We start from the raw sequence: 16919 nt of genomic DNA on the forward strand, positions 1-16919 counted from the left end.
GTGACCGATCCCGGGGCAGTGACTGATTCCCCACCCGGAGCGGCCACAGCCCGGCCGCGGGAAGGGCCGAGGCAGGGGCGGTCCCGGAGCGGGGCGGTCCCGGCTCGGTCCCGGCAGGGGCGGTCCCGGAGCGATTCCGGGGCGGTCCCGGAGCGGGGCGGTCCCGGCTCGGTCCCGGAGAGGGGCGGTCCCGGAGCGATTCCGGGGCGGTCCCGGAGCGGGGCGGTCCCGGCTCGGTCCCGGCAGGGGCGGTCCCGGAGCGGGGCGGTCCCGGCTCGGTCCCGGCAGGGGCGGTCCCGGAGCGGGGCGGTCCCGGCGGTGCCGGCGGCGGGCGCTGCGCAGAGCCGAGCCGAGCCGAGCGGAGCCGAGCCCGGCCCAGCCCAGCCCAGCCCGGCCCGGCCGGCTGCCCTCGGCCGCAGCGCTCCCCGCCATGCCCGGAGCGGCCGCGCCGGGCGCCGGCCCCGACCCCGAGGAGAGCTACGATTTCCTCTTCAAGCTGGTGCTGATCGGCGATGCCAGCGTGGGCAAGACCTGCCTGGTGCAGCGCTTCAAAACCGGGGCCTTCTCGGAGCGCCAGGGCAGCACCATCGGCGTGGACTTCACCATGAAGAGCCTGGAGATCCAGGGCAAGCGGGTGAAGGTGAGAGCCGGGCCGGGAGGCACCGAGCGCATCCGTGGGCGGGCGGGAGCGGCTGCGGAGCCCAAACCGGGCCGGTTCCGCCCGGAGCCCGGTGCCAGGCCTCGCTCAGCCTGCCTTGCCCTCTTTCCCCAGGCTTCCTTCTGGCCCCGGGCTGTTTACAAGCCAGAAGAAAGCTCAGCTGGGCTGTAGTGTTTCCAGAAAGGGATGTGCAACTGGCAGATTGAGAGAAGGTTCTTAAATTAGGAGTGTTATTATCTTAAGACACTGTTTACAGGGTGTCACAGGAAGTGCCGTTTTTACGGTTCTTCTTTATAGGACCAATAAATTCTAAATTTGACATCTGGTTGGGTTGGTTTGTTTTTTGGGTTTTTTTTGTGCTGGAGGAAATCTGCTGGTTGGTAAGGTTAGAAAGAACTCGGACGTGCAGGATCTATCCTCAGATTCTCGGTGGCACAGATTCCCTACAGCTGTGCTCACCCTCTGAGCACAGGAGTGCAAGTGGGGGGGAAATGTTTAAAGCATCTATGGTTTATTGTAGATGCTTTAAACTGGAATCAATCCTTTCACCAGCCCCTCCAGAATGGGGTTGCACGACTATCTTACTCCTAGTTAGACTAAAAACATTTAATTCAGTCACCGCTGGAGAAAGGCAGTGGAATTGTAAAGCTTTTGGTGACACACAAATACAGTGATGCGGTCAAGTTTTGGCCTGTGTTTATTAAAGTAGGTGTCAAAGCCCTCTGTCGTTTTTTTTCCTATAAATTAACTTCGGTGAACAGAATACAAAGGTGAAAAAGTTGCATGAAACAGAAGAGATGAAGGCTTACATTTTTTAGGAAAAGAGAGGGATTATCAGTTCCACCCAGCAGCAGTGTTTATTTTCTTGTTGGTATCTCAGCTTTCGCTGTGACGTCTGGCTGGGGCTGGGGAGCTGAAAAGCAAACTCAGATTTTCTGTTTGAGCTGTCAGTGCCTCTTCCACACCTCTTGGCAAGTGAGGAGTGGGGGTTCTCCTCTAGGAACCTGCCTCCAATTAATTGCCAGACACACAGAAAGGGACAAATGAGTGTTCCTGGTGCCAGGGACTTCAGGAGTGCCCCAGGCAATCAGCCAAACCTCCTAGGTGTGCTTTTCCAAATTGTCACCACTTACACCTGAGTGTTCCTGCCTGTCTGTAACCAAACCTGTGTGCTATTTCTGAGTATTTTGCAAAAAAAAAAAAAAAAAAGAAAGTGTGAGGTCCTGAGGCTTTCTTTTCCTTTGGGTTGTTCTGTACTTCCACTTAGGAAAAAGATGATGAATGCACATATTGAAGAATTTAAAGTATTACTTTAGGGAAATGAATCCAACACTTGCTGATTTACCTTACAGATACTTTTGTCAGCTGCTGAGTCAGGGACACAGCCTGAATATGAATATGAAAGCACTTGCTTGGGAGGTTGGGTTTTTTTTTTTTTTTTTTTTTTTTTTTTTTTGTTTGGTCTGTTATGGTGTGAGGCAAGTGTGAAGTTTAAATCAGACTTGTCCAGTTGGATTGAGATTCCAGAGCAGCCCATCTAAGGTTTGCTAACCCTGCTCTTGGAAATGGGAAATAAGGAAGCATTTTCTGATACTTTTTTGAGCTGACTTACATACACTACTTGCACTTCTTGCCTTACAAAAGCAGGCCAGGTAATTGTCTGCTGCTTTGGTTTCATTTGGGTTTTATGCTACTCAAGACAGTGTTGTTTTCTATTTAGCAAATGGTGCAGGAATGAGAAAAATCCTGTTTTTGTAATGTTTTAGAGGCTCATATTTAGAAGTTCCCTCAAAACAAAGTGTCTACAAAAACTTGTTCCACCTCCCTGGAGGCCTAAACTTCACTTTTAGGCTGGCTAAGGGTAGTATTGCAACCCAACAACACTTTTTTTGAGAATGAAACAAACAATTTTAGGTTAAATGTGCCCCCTTCTGTTTCAAACTTCAAATGTTCCTGTCACAGTTACATAATGTTTCTGGAACATTTGGAGCCCAAGGAATTGAGGTCTCACTTTCTTTTGATGTGTTTTGGTGGGGGTTTTTTGTTTGTTTTTTTTTGTTGTTTGATAAGGGAAAATATGCCTATTTGAATACTGAAGGTTAAGGTGCTGCAAATAACTTTTTTTTTTTTTGTAATTATTTATGAACTTGAGGCTTTCCTTGCACCTTGAAGCCGTGTTCTTTCAAGTCTCACATGGTGTTCCATCTTCTGCTGCTGAAGCTGACTAAACTTCATCTGGAAAGAGATCAGCTTTATGAAATGTCTGCAGGCTGTCTTCGTTTAAAGAAATGTTCTAGCACATGCTGTTTGAAATTGTGGCATACTGCTTTCTCTAAAAGACATCCTTCCTGGCTGGCTAAATCCTAGAGTACAGACTATAGTGCTCAAAAGTTGGTCTTGTTAATCACTCAGAAGTGTTTAGAAGTGGTGTCAATCACTTAATGTATAGTGATTAAAGTCCTAGTGATAAAATAATTACTTGTTTTTTGAGCGATAGAAAAAAATCTGGCCAACAGAACAAAAATGTTTTATAACTTTTATGTTACTGTAAGAAAAGATATTTATAAAATTCTGGGACCAAGATTTTACATAATGATAGGCAAGGACATTCCTAAGTCCAAGTCCATAAATCATGGTTAGTAATAACAAAAGTCTTTTTCTTTTGATGAATTACGTCCTGTGAGCTGATTAATTGTCCTTAATGTCTACTTTATGCTGTCATTTCCTAGTGTTTTACATAAAGTATTTTTCCTCTATGCCATAGTTTTTCTCTCTCAGTATAACTTTCAGAAAATAGCAGAAGAGAACAGTTGAAAACACATTCCTTTTACAACAAAAACTTCTTTATGTACCATTGCACTTCTTCATTTACAAGCTTTTTCAGCCCATATGTTATCAAGATTATTGGCTTTGATTCAGGCCTCATGGCTGTGAACTGTATTCCTTTCACAAAATGTATTTTGTGTCATGACCTGGCCAAATTGCCAGTAATACAGAGTTGTGACTTGTTAACTGTCTCCTGACTGGGGATTTAATAACTTGGCTACACAGATAAATGCAGAGCTACTGGAAGCAATATTCTTTGATATCCAGAGGAAAATATTGCTCTCTGTCAACTCACTTGGACACTCATAACCTGGAGCAAACGGGAATACTCCATTCCCAAAAAAGAGGGAGTCCTCATTCTCTGAAAGTTGTGTAGGGAAACATTTGAATGGAGCTGTTTATCCTGACTCTTCAGTCTCTGAATATCACTTTAAATTGAAATACACTGCCACAGAGATGTTGCTTTTGGCAAAAACTGCATGGATTAAGTTGCAAAGCAGTTTCAAGAAATGTTTTTAGGAGCAAGTGGTGTGATTTGCCATCCTACAGGAATGTATATTATTGTCTGCCATTTGAGATGACAGGATGCAGACACAGTTGGTTAAGATTCATTTAGCACAGTCTTCAGGTCCAGTATTTCACTGCTGGGAAATTTTATGGAATATTGCTGCAAAAGTGACATTTCTGCTTTTGTAAAGGAAGGTATCAGCTGGAGGATGTACTTAGTCATTATTTATGCTGCTCCACAAGCAGAAGAACATCTGAACTCCTGTGATACTTTAGAAGAATCAGGAAAGTACTTAATAAATTATGTAGGAAGAAACGAAGGGAGAAATTATTTAATGTGTCTTGAGGCCATCTGCTGAGCATTATTCTTTGAGGAAGAAGCAGCCACGTTGGTCCATTTGATAATGATCATTTACTGTGCTCTTTGGCCAGCCTGTCACTCACCATCTTGAATGTTTTGTCTTTTTCTGTAGTTCAGAATCTGCTTTCTGTTAGCCCAAGCAGACATCCCAGAATGATCTTCCAGAGGAAGATTTTACAGAAGTTTTACCACCTTCTGTTTTCCTCCTTATATCCAATTGAAACACTCATTGTTTCAGATTTTTTTCCTGGTGTCTCTCACTGTCCTTTATGTGCCTCCCTGAAGAGTGTGGCTGTCCAAAAAGTTCCAAGCCAAGAGCAGATCAAAATAATCAACTTCTGTGAGTAAATGAGTATTCAGTAGTGAAACAATCAGCATGAGCAAGGTGGCTCCTTTATTCTGCCATATTCCTTCTGAGCCATGAGTATTCATTCCCTGTTCTTTACCCTGTTCTCTTTTGTTCCTAGCAGTGGTGCCCCTGAAGGCCTGCCACCAATCTCTGATTTCATAGGTGTTTTTAATTAGTAGTTTCAAATGAATTCAGCACAGTTCTCCAGCAATCCCAACTTCTCTCTGCCTTCTTACACCAAAGGAGTTGCCAGAGTAATTGCAAAATCAGGAGCTGCTTTAAAAGGTTACTGAGTGACAGATGTGGCTACCATCATATTATTTACAAAGCTGAAGCACTTAAATCAAGGAAATAAATAATTAAGAACTTTGTGTCGTTTACAACATATCATACACTTGTACAATACAAAAGAATACATGACCATGTCTTTTTTTAGTAACCTGTGGCTAGTACAGTTCCTGTGGCATTTAACTTTTAACTTAAACTGAGGGACTTTGGAATGAGAAATACTAAGGCTACATTTTTTTGTCCAAAGTTTTCAATTGTTACTTTTTGTCAAGAGTTACATACTTGTAAATGTAGTTTAACAGAAATATATAAAACTTTTACTATGCATGAGCATGTTAAAGTTGTAGCTGTGATTGGTGTTTTTGTATAGTTGTCATGGTTTTTTTTCAGTAGAATTCTGTGAAATTTCTCTGTAGGCATGCTGGAGAAAACAGTGATCAGAACTGGTACTTATGTAATTACTTTAATTATATTTTTAACCATGTATCAGACGGATTAATGTTACATGGAAATATTTATCTTAGAATTTTCTAAAGATGCTCTCAAGCAAACTAGCTGTATTTTTCCTTTAGAAATACAACTTGCTTTACATTAAGTAATCTGGTTCATAATACTTCGTTGCTGTGCCTAGAGTGTGTATTCTTAATGATAGAAGACTTTATTCAAATTAGAAACGATGTGACAAGACAAGGTTCTCAGGCTTCCAGACTTGGGGGGAGTTGTTCTTAGCTCAGTCACTCTGCACTTTTATTTACACCACGTGAAAAGTATAAGTGAAAACAATTTTATTTTTTAATTCAAATGTTTCTAATTTGTCTGTATGCACAGAATCCCTCAGAGTAATCATCATTAGCCTTTTCTAGCACTTGACCTAATCAAGTATTGAGATTTAACAAACACAAAGGTCTGGTGGGAGACTTGAGTGCAGAGATCATTCATAAACCTGGCCCAGATTTCCTTGTCCCTGGTAATTGCTGTTGACTTCTCTGAGCCATTATCTGTTTCATTAATAATCATTGCTCTGTGGTTTTCTGAGTCCATTGCAGTCCCTTCCCCTGCTCTCAGAACACTCTTACCAGAACTGAGAAGTCCTTTTTCATTGGCTTGATTCCTTTTAAGCTGTACATATATCAGCTGGGATCTGAATGCTTGCTTAGCACAGGAAATGAGATCTTATCAGCACTGCCTTCTCCAAAATGAAATTTGCTGCTCAAAAATGCAGCAGAGTCAGAAGATACAAAGAAAACACTAATGTGCAGAAGAGATAAAAGGAAAAATGATTCCATAATATTTTGTATTAAATAGCACTGGCACATTGTGCTGTCAACAACACTTTAAAATAAGGGGGTTCAGAGAGAAGGGAAATAATAAATAAAAGGTCCATGCTATGAGAGGTTTAAAAACCCCAGTAGAATTTTCTTATGTCCTGTTTCAGTGGTGATGCAGAATATAAAGAATGGCACAAAAATACAAACAGTGGTCTCTCTGTTATCAGCTGGGGATAGAGAAGATGCAAATGCAACAGAATATAAATTTATGAAAGGAAATTCTTTCATTTCAGTGTGACTATATATTGAAGCCAATAATTTTGGAAGATTCAGAAAGAATTAGAGATTTATATGGAGGGTGAGAACATCCACAGTTACTTTGGATTAAAAGATCCTGGAATACAAGACATCACATTCCAGGACATTAGACAACCTATAAAACAACAGGATTTACAAAGAAATTCCCTAGGAGCAGGTGTCCACTCTGAATTACTTGGTTTCTTCCTCTGGAACATCTCGTACTGGGAACTCAAACTCTGATACCAAACTCCTAATTCTCATGCTGCTGGATTTAGGCAAAAGTATATAAAGCAAGCATTTCTTCTTCCTGCCCAGATGTAATGTCTGTTTTACCACCCAGAAAAGGACAGGTGACTAGACTGACCAGATCCTTGACTGACTTTATTGAGACCTGGGATTGCTGGCATTTCATTATACACTCTTTTGTCTATATTTTTTTAATTGTCTCCTATTTCCTTCTAAAACAGCATCAGTGCTCTCAGATTATGTGACTACATCCTGCTCCCATTGTTCCTGCCCCTGTGGCAGAACCACAGACAGTGTGGTAGCCAAAAGCCACCTGTAGTTCAGTGACACACCAGGTGAGCTTGGCTGCAGGCTGGCACCTTGTTCTGCTGCCTCTACTGCAGAGGGTGACAAAGGGGTAGGGCACAAAAGAGAATTCCAATATCTGCCACAGAAGGAGCTCACTGGCAGGAAACAAGGGTCCCAACTGATGCAGGTACAAACTCTGAGCAGCCAAGTTCTCAGCATAGATTACATATCTATGTATATGTAATTATTTTATATCTGTTTTTATCAAGGTTCTCAAGCATATATTCTCATGCTTAGGTCATGAACAAAAGGCTAGATAAACACAGGGCTAGAATGTATTGGATATACAGGAGATTTGTATCAAGGCTCTTGGATCAAGTCCTCTCTCTTTGATGCCTTAAGGGGAGAAATGATGCCTTAAGTTTTAGCTTTTATATTTTTCAGACTCTGTACTGCTTTAGTGTATAACTCTGAACTTGATATGAAGTGTTGGCAAGTTCTCCTCACAGCTCAGTCAGACAAAAACCCTTTTCCAGCCCCAGAACCAAGGACACTGCTGCAGCTTCAGTCCCAAAAGTGCAAGCAGCAGAGAATTGAGGAGAAAATGTGGGAGGATGGGACTGCAGAACCTGGAGCTGGAATTGGACAATGAACCCCAACATGGAGCTGGACCAAAACCTATAAAAGTGTGAACACTCATGACTCTGAGTCCATCTTGGGTGTAGCCCTGGCCAGGCTCTTGTACTGCCCAAGGTGAATCCCTTGAAGGGCTTTTAAGAAATCCCTGCTTTATTCCCTTAACTCTGTCCAGCCTCTGTTCCAGGGAGCCTCTCCAGGCATCACTCTTGGTTGAGGAGAGCAGCTACTGTGTGTCCCTGTGTGTACCTGTGCTGTGTGTCCCTGTCTCTCACCTGTGCTGTCTGTCACCTGTGCTGTGTGTCCCTGTGTGTCACCTGTGCTGTCTGTCACCTGTGCTGTGTGTCCCTGTACTGTGTCCCTGTCTCTCACCTGTGCTGTCTGTCACCTGTGCTGTGTCCCTGTGTGTCCCTGTGCTCTCTCACCTGTGCTGTGTGTCCCTGTGTGTCCCTGTGCTGTCTGTCACCTGTGCTGTGTGTCCCTGTGCTCTCTCACCTGTGCTGCGTGTCCCTGTCTGTCACCTGTGCTGTCTGTCACCTGTGCTGTGTGTCCCTGTGTGTCCCTGTGCTGTCTGTCACCTGTGCTGTGTGTCCCTGTGCTCTCTCACCTGTGCTGCGTGTCCCTGTCTGTCACCTGTGCTGTCTGTCACCTGTGCTGTGTGTCCCTGTGTGTCCCTGTGCTGTCTGTCACCTGTGCTGTGTGTCCCTGTCTCTCACCTGTGCTGTCTGTCACCTGTGCTGTGTGTCCCTGTGCTGTGTGTCCCTGTCTCTCACCTGTGCTGTCTCTCACCTGTGCTGTGTCTCACCTGTGCTGTGTGTCCCTGTGCTGTCTGTCACCTGTGCTGTGTGTCCCTGTCTCTCACCTGTGCTGTCTCTCACCTGTGCTGTGTCTCACCTGTGCTGTGTGTCCCTGTGCTGTCTGTCACCTGTGCTGTGTGTCCCTGTCTCTCACCTGTGCTGTCTCTCACCTGTACTGTCCCCCAGCTGCAGATCTGGGACACGGCAGGCCAGGAGAGGTTCAGGACCATCACACAGAGTTATTACCGCAGCGCCAACGGGGCCATCCTGGCCTATGACATCAGCAAGAGAGGCTCCTTCCTGTCCATCCCTCGCTGGATCGAGGATGTCAGGAAGTATGCTGGCTCCAACATCGTGCAGTTACTCATTGGTGAGTTGAAAATGTCACTGCTGCTTTAATATGGCCACAGGTTTTGGTTTTGGTTGAAGTTAAGGTTTGTGCAACACACCTTGGAAATTTTACCAGAAGAGCTGATTCACTGAAGCAGAGATGTTTTGCTTTGATTGACTTTTGTTCAGAAGTGGACAACTTTGAGTTCTTTGAATCTTGTTTAATGGAGAACTGGGATGCCCAGGATTTCCCAGTTCTGAGGCACAGCTGCTGTGGAGTCCTCGTCCTCCTTTTTCTCCTTCTCTTCCTCCTCCCCTTTCATTTTTCATTTCATCATAAAGATCTTTAGGTTTCCAGGGCCCAGGGAAGCTCCATCATAGCAAGCTGATGTGTTTTGGTGAGTTGGAAGACACACCCACTTGAGCAGACAGGGAGTTTTGGAAGGACTTTGGGGCAATCAGAGTTTGTCAGTTCTTTGCTGGAAGTTCTGCTTTCCAGCCCAAATGTTTTGGACTCAGATGTGGCTCTTGGAGCCTGTAGAGCTGCTAATACAACAGCAGTACCACTCTAGATTTCCCTAGGAATCAGCAGACAGCTGCTGTTTTTACAGAATGGTTTTAACTTCAATTTCTAGCCTATTCTCTTCTGTTGGCGTCTACAGCCACTCTTCAGTTCCTTTTTCTGTTCTTTATGGGTAGTACAGAAATAAAGGTTGGAAAGGGCTGGGGAGATGATCCAGTCCAAGCTCCTGCTTGGAGCAAGGCCAGAGTCAGATTGGTCAGGGCCTTTTCAGTCACATTTTGAAAATCTGCAGAATGGAAATTCTTCAGCTTCCTTGGGCAACCCAGAACCTCCTGCCAAACACTTCCTGTGACACAAACAGCCATTAAAAATCACTCTGTTGTTTCCTTTCTTTCCAGGAAACAAGTCTGACCTAAGTGACCTTAGAGAGGTTCAGCTGGCAGAAGCCCAGAGCCTGGCTGAACGCTATGACAACATCATCTGTGCCATAGAGACCTCTGCAAAGGACTCCAGCAACGTGGAGGAGGCTTTTGTGAAGATGGCCATGGAGCTGATGATGAGGCATGGGGGGCCCATGTTCAGTGAGAAGAACACTGACAGCATCAAGCTTGACAGCAAAGACGTTGGGGAAAACTGGGGCTGTGGTTGCTGATAAGAGCTAGCTGATATCCCTAAATTTACTGGAATTTAGATGGTGCTTCACCCTAATGCTGAGTAGCATGGTAGCCATATTCTCCTCCTCCTCCTGTGAAACCAGCAATTTTGTAGAAGTTAGACACAATCCTGTTTGCTTCTGTGTCTTAGTTTTAAAAAGGGACTTTGGAGAGGTGGTTCTAAAAGTCAAACCCTCTGAAAAACTTACTCAACATTTGTCCCCACCATTTTATTTTCTGTAACCTTCATACGAGTTACGAAAACGGAGGATGATATGACTTTGAACTTGGTATTTTGGGGTGGGAAGACATTTTTCTGGGGAAGAGACTGATGCAAACCCAAAGGTCTGAGCATTAACATGGAGGTCACTTTTGGATTAGGCAATCTTGACAGCGTCTCTTCAAATCCTCAGCACTCCACTGGAAGTGGAAGTGTCAGTGTCTTTGGTAATGGTATTTCAAGGGCCATAATAGCCAAGATTTTGATTACAGGACCAAATAGCAGTCACCTGGCCTAGGGCATGTGAATTGCTAGTTGCTGTTGGAGCAGGCCCAGGTGGGGGAGCTTCTCTCAGGTTTTGTTATCATTTGAAGTTAGTGTTTTAACAAAAGCAAAAACCAGCCTGAGCACTATCACAAGCAGGATTGGACCAGGGTGGTGATTTAAAACGGCCTCGAGGAGAGGGAAGATGTATTTCATTTGCCTGTTGTTTGCACAGTGATAGCTCCTTTTTCCCAGTGGAAGCATCACTGAGGTTTTGCCCTCGGGTCTCAGTCATTTCATTCCACAACTCAAGAGCTGCACCACTGGAAAGAGGAACTGGAGAAACCTTGGACTGACTGAAGCCAAGATCTCAAGATCTCTTGCCATGTGCCTAATGGTCAAATACAGGGTTCATTCTGGTCAGACATGTGATGTTATGTTACCAGAGTGCATAAGTGGATTTGATTTTTTGGTTGGTTTTGTTTTTTAAACCATCTCTTTAAATACCACATGGCATATAATGGGAAAGAAGACCTCGGAACAGCTGAGAACTGGATGATTGCAACTTCTTGGTTGTGAGAAACCAGGGTCTTTTTTGAGTGGTTCCCTCTCAGCTTTGTACCCAAATGTTCCCCTCTCCCTATCACAAGTTACCAGTTGCTTTTCATTTCTTGAAAACACTCAGCATGAAAAATCTTTCATAGTGGATCAAAAGTCATCATAAAGTAAAATAGATTTAATAATCCAGTTCTTTCAGCTGCAGCTCTGTAGAGTATCTTGTAGATGTAGCCAAGGTCCTGATGGATTCCTCTGCATTTACACTCTCAGGCACCTTAAAAAAGTGGATTTGCAAAGAGAGCAAGAGCAGCAATATTTAAAACTCTGCAGATAGAGCAAAGATGTTCAGGGATGGCAAGTGATTTCTGTGATCCTGGTGATTTGAAGGAGCTTACTTTTCAAAAAGCTCTCACTTGAAGTCACTTGACTCTGAAAAATTCAGAACAAAAAGGACTTAAATTGTTTTGCTATTAGGCATGCACCAGTTTAGTCATCCAGCATATCCAGTGTCATGAAAATTAGGAAGATTTAGAAAAGGGCTAATGGATACCAATTTTAATACTATTCATCTTCCTGTAGCAAATATTGAACCATTCTCTGCTCTTTCTGTTTTTTTTTAAGCTGTGAGGTAGATAACTGAGGAGTAATGTGTGCTTTGTGGCCTGTTTGCTTCTATCTAAAGGGTTAATTTTAAAATTATATAGTTGTGAGAATGAAAAGGCCTTAAATTTTTCAACTAGTACAGTTTTCACAATTCTGGTATTTTCTACAGAAGGGCAGGCTGAGCTGCAGTTCTTGGTAGTGTTTTTTGGATAGTTTTCCAGGATATTCCTGCTTCCAAAGATAGTAGGCAATAAATGTCCAGCTAGACATTTGGGGATTTGAAAATGGGAATTTTCCAAACCCTAGAGTTATTGGTGTATTCCCTATATTCTGCTCTCAGGAGAAACTCTGAAGACAGTCCAGGCTAAAGCTCAGTGCTGGTGACTGCTTTTCCTCCTGGTGAGTTCTTTAAGGTACAGAATATTTGCAAACATTTGACTTTCTGTCGTGACCCATTACAGTTTTTATCTGTAGGTCATGGTCCTGCAGTTCTGCTTGAACAGGGACCCCCAGATGAGCTCAGCCCCCCACTACCTGCAGGATTAGTGCCAAATTATTTAATGCTGAGAAACATCCACATGCATTTAAGAACAGTATTGATACTTCTCAGACTGAAACCCATCGTTTACAAAGTAACTCATCTTAAAACTGGAACAAGAAGCAGAATGAATATGAATCCTGCTTCCAGTACAGCCAGTGAATGACTGTGTTTTTATAGTAGATGAAGAATGGGGGAATTATTGCTTCATTTTCTTCGTTTTGAGGTTTGCTTAGTGAATAAGTAGACTTAGACCAGGCACTACACTTTTCATTACAATTTGCCTGGATTTATCTCTTAAACTAGGCTTGAAGGGTGAGGCTCTGTCTGCAGGTCAGTCTGTTCAGTAACAAAATGTGCAATACAGCAGCAGTGACTTGTTTTCTGTACTTTAAATGAAGTGACCAATTCCAATTAGTTTTCGGTTTCCTGCAGAAAACTAAAACCATGGCTTTAAATCAGTTTTAACTCTTGGCTCTTCTGTGTTGTAACAAGTGGAGTACAAGTTTGCACTGCCCTCCTAACTGAACTTAAGAAATAGAAGACGACCTGGTTTATTTTTAAATTTTTAGTAATTTTTTTTCAGAAGGAAGCTGAAGATTTGCTTTATTTTTTAGGTTAGCTGCTGCTAGTGCTTGGGCTGTCAGTAGTTAAAGTTTATTTTGACTACCAAACCCTTCCTTTTGTCACTGCCCTGCTGAAGACTTTATCAAACCTGGAAGTCACACACAGCTATGGAATTGAGGCATTAAAAAGACAGTTGGTTTAACTCCATTAATCCTACTGAAACCAAAAGGATACCTGGGTGAAGGGAGTGAGGAGCAATAAACCTGTGATTTACGGGTAAAAACCTGAGTTTCAGCTCTCAGGGTGCAAGCAGGCAGTGATGTTCATCAAGTGAATAATGCAGTAGTGCCTGTTCTGAGTTCACAGCATAAACATTTGCCAAGAAATCTGTTTACTGCCAGTTGAACATTAACAAGACTATGATGCAGTAATTGCTTTTAAGCAGATCCCCTTGGCTGATCATGTATTTGCATTAGAATTTATCATTTCTTTTTGGCAGTACCAAAGCGTGCAAAAATATTACAAAAGCACAGGAGGGGACATTGATCTCTGCCTTGTAGCACTTGGGAGTGGAATGCAGAGGCACATACTGAAATTAAATCATCAGCAGAATGTGGTTCCCAGGAGCCTTTTTTACCCTTATTATTGATTTTAAGCTAATTTTTATCTCCAGTTTCTCATCTAGTCCATCATCACAGATGGAACTTGTACAAATATTTATAGTTATGTAAATATAAAACCAAATAAGTGTCAGCCCAGAAACGTGCTAATGTTTGCTTTGCAAAACAAAATTTGAGAAAAATGAGAATACTTAAGAAGAGAGGAGAAGTCCTGATGATAGTCTTACTCTAAGTGTACTGGAAAAAAACAGGGGGAAAAATCTAAATAAAGCCCAGCTAAAACCAATAGCTTTCCTGTTGGCTAATACTGATAGATTTCCAAGAACTTCACCAAAAGTGGAGCTCTTGTTTGTATTGGGTGCCTAGACTATCATATGTGAAAACAAGGGCTTGGAAGATTGTCCTTTGGACATGGCATGCAAACTTGTCTTGAAAACTTGAAGACATTTTTGGAAAGTGAGCCAAGAGGTGAATTTACACGGAAATGAAAGCTGCAGACAGATGCCTCCCAATGTCTTCAAAAGCATCTTGGTACCATTGCAAATAAAGCACAAAACTTGTGTGGAAGTGGTTTTGCACTAAAGGGAAATAATTATCAGAGAAAAAAAAAAAATCATCAATGTGAAAGGCAGAGCATCCTGATCATTCTGCATTTTTCATGTTCATTTCCTATGTCAATGCTGTGCATAAGTAAGATTTTTTTCCCTTTATAAATGTTATTAAAATAGATAAAGTGTGAAAAGTTGTTTGATACTTGACAAAAATCTATGCTTTCTTAAGAGAGAGTGATAATATTGATGGGGAGGATAACTTTGCTGATAGAGTTTGGTGGTGCAGCATCAGGGATTCCCCACAGAGTTATGCTGGAATGGTGTGAGACACAAAAACCATTCCCAAACCAGGGGAAGCCAGTGGGGGACCCCAGACCCTGTCCTGCCTGCCAGACAGAGAATAGAGAGGCATGTACTGAGCAGAAGGTGAATTTAGTTCTTTGTGACAGTGTTTAAAATGTTCTGTTTCAGATTTCTGATAGGCAGATGTGCTCTGTGCTGTCAGTCAGCTTTTCCCTCTTCTGTGCCTCACCTGCTGAGATCTGACAGGTAAAAACCCCACAGCTCCAGAGCAGGGAGCATCCCAGCCAGTCTGGCTTGCACACACCTCTTGGGGGGGAAGGAAAAAAAAAAAATCTCTAATTCATATTGAATTCATTCACTGCATTCCAAAATTATTTTAGGGGTTTGGGTGGTAACAGTGTTAAAATGGTTCTGCATTTTCTAGGACAAATCTGTTGCTTCTCAAGGTTTCTTTGAGAGATGCAGGCTGTACATTTCTAACCATCAGTAACTACTTTGCTTTTAAACTTTCTTATCACAATACTGACTAAATGATTTGGAATATGAGGAGAGAAGGGAGCAAGCTTGCATACTATGGTAATTTTTTATACTTTACCTTCATCTATTTATGAATTTATTATGAAAAGTATTTTTAAACATGAAACCTGCTTTTGTTGTGAATTTTAGCAAACTAGTGGATACATTGTACTGTGTATCATTAAAAAGGTTTCATTAAAGTGAACATTTGACAATTAATACCTTTTGTTGTTATTTTATGCATGTACCTTGCTGTGGTATATGATCAGAACCAAAATCAATTTTAAGAAATTATGTATCCTATCCTACAGTGATGTATGGTCTACTTTTACACAAGACATGACCTAATGTACTCTTAGTTAAACAAATGGTGCTGAACTAACTTCCTCTTATCCTCCCAAATGTCCATCACTTCCAGAAATGCATGCACTTTCAATTGTTCCCACTTAGCAAACTCTCCAGCAGAGCTGTCAGGAAGATGAAGAATGAAACCCAAAATGCTCAGTGTTGGAGAACTGCAAATTACTTTTCCAGTGCTTGCAATTAAGTGTGAACAATGTAGTTAAAACTGTACCTCCCCAAGGGAACGTTTAGATCCTGCGTTTTATTGAAGTGCTGTAAATTAAACAAAGCAACACCCCTTTCTTTTTGCTTGGCTCTTTAATTTGAACGTCAGCAGATGGGCATTTGTGATCCACGGGGGCCAAATATTGAATTACTTGGTTTGCATTGTCTGCTGCTTCAATAACAGCCTCGGGTATCAAAAGAGGAGTTGTCAGTGCAGGGGCCAGGCTCTAGAGCTGGTTCCTCAGAGCTCTGGGTAGAGCTGAATTTGTCAATTAATTCTCTTTAAGGACACGTTTTTACTGCTGAAACCTTGTGGCTGTAACTGCCCTGGCACTGGTGTGCTGCAGAGTCCATGTGAGAGGGAAATAATTAACAACAACCTGCTCTTGGGAGGAACTGACCTGGATTTTCTCAGGACTTCTACACATTTATACTGGAGTTTCTAAATCTGTGTGGGGAAAAAACACAACCTATCCCTTTTAATGGCTTCTTATAAGTGCATGTGATGAGCACTTAGAAATTATTTCCCATTTCTGGGAGGGAACTCTCCCTGGAATTTTCTAAGAATGTGAAATAGTTTGGATTCAAGAGATCTACACACACTACAATAATTTTTCATTTGCTGTGGTGAACTGACCTTTCATTATGTAGCTTGTACCTGCAAAAAAATACCTCTATTTTTTGTAGTTTAGGTTCAGTGAATATTTTTTCTCCACATCTATGGGCAGGAAGTTAGTTGTAAAACTAGTAGAATTTTCCCAGACACAAGTGCATAAAAGAAGACACCAGTCCCAAATCCTATTGAAAATCTGATTCTCAGATTCTTACCTGTACAACAAGTGCTGATTCTGCTTCAGGAAAAGGTCAATTACTAAACCAATAAATAAATAACCTGCTGGGTGTTAAACTGTAAGGAATGTTTACCATGATCCCAGATTCCAGTACTGGGTTCTGAGCTTGGCATACGAGACCAACACAATGCAAGGAGGAGAACTTCTAATTAAGACCAGCTGAGTCCCAGGTGTTCTGAATTGGACAAATGAAACCAAACCAAATCTTTACACCAAGTAAACCCACCTGTGCTATTTGGAGTATGCATTCATCTGTTTTATTCCCAGAATAAAACAGAGACACTTTCCTGAAACTTTTAAAGTGTGCAGCTTGTTTCTGTCAGCGTTGGAAACAGGATATATTTTATCACCCAAGAACTCATCCTTGTCTAGACAAAAGATTTTAATGCAGACTGTGGGATATGCTGTGATATCTGTTAGTAACCAGTTCTGTTCAAGTTACAGAGCATACAAGCACATCACTGAATTTCAGAGAAACTCCTGTAATCCCAGCTTCTCCCCTTTTCACTGACAGAAAGACGTTTCCACCTCTTTTGGCAACTGCCTTCTGTGTGTAGTGCTATCCAGGTCACTATTTCTGATTTCCTTTATTTCCTTCATCTGTTGTTTTTTTCAGCGTTTTGGCTTTTTGAGGGTCTGCCAGTCACCAAGCTGCAGGCCAGTCCATGGAGCTGGAGAATCTGGAATACCCTGAGGCTTGGAGAACTGCACTGGGGGCAAGGGTTTTACAT

The 16919-nt window shown here is 42.5% G+C and overlaps 1 protein-coding gene across 2 annotated transcripts; it reads left to right on the forward strand.

The window, feature by feature from the left end:
* The first annotated feature begins 409 nt into the window (after window positions 1-409).
* On the forward strand, window positions 410-15377 carry RAB43 (RAB43, member RAS oncogene family). 2 transcript variants are annotated; one of them, XM_062500935.1, is made up of 4 exons: window positions 410-640; window positions 8711-8894; window positions 9776-9921; window positions 15287-15377. In XM_062500935.1, the coding sequence occupies exons 1-4, from the start codon at window positions 431-433 to the stop codon at window positions 15362-15364; spliced, it is 618 nt and encodes a 205-aa protein (XP_062356919.1). In that variant the 5' UTR covers window positions 410-430; the 3' UTR covers window positions 15365-15377. The 2 variants fall into 2 exon arrangements, with proteins under 2 accessions (XP_062356919.1, XP_062356918.1); XM_062500934.1 differs by lacking the exon at window positions 15287-15377 and having other exon boundaries at window positions 9776-14568.
* Window positions 15378-16919: the final 1542 nt, after the last annotated feature.

This window comes from Cinclus cinclus, chromosome 12 (assembly GCF_963662255.1).
Source record: "Cinclus cinclus chromosome 12, bCinCin1.1, whole genome shotgun sequence".
Taxonomy (NCBI): Eukaryota; Metazoa; Chordata; class Aves; order Passeriformes; family Cinclidae; genus Cinclus; species Cinclus cinclus.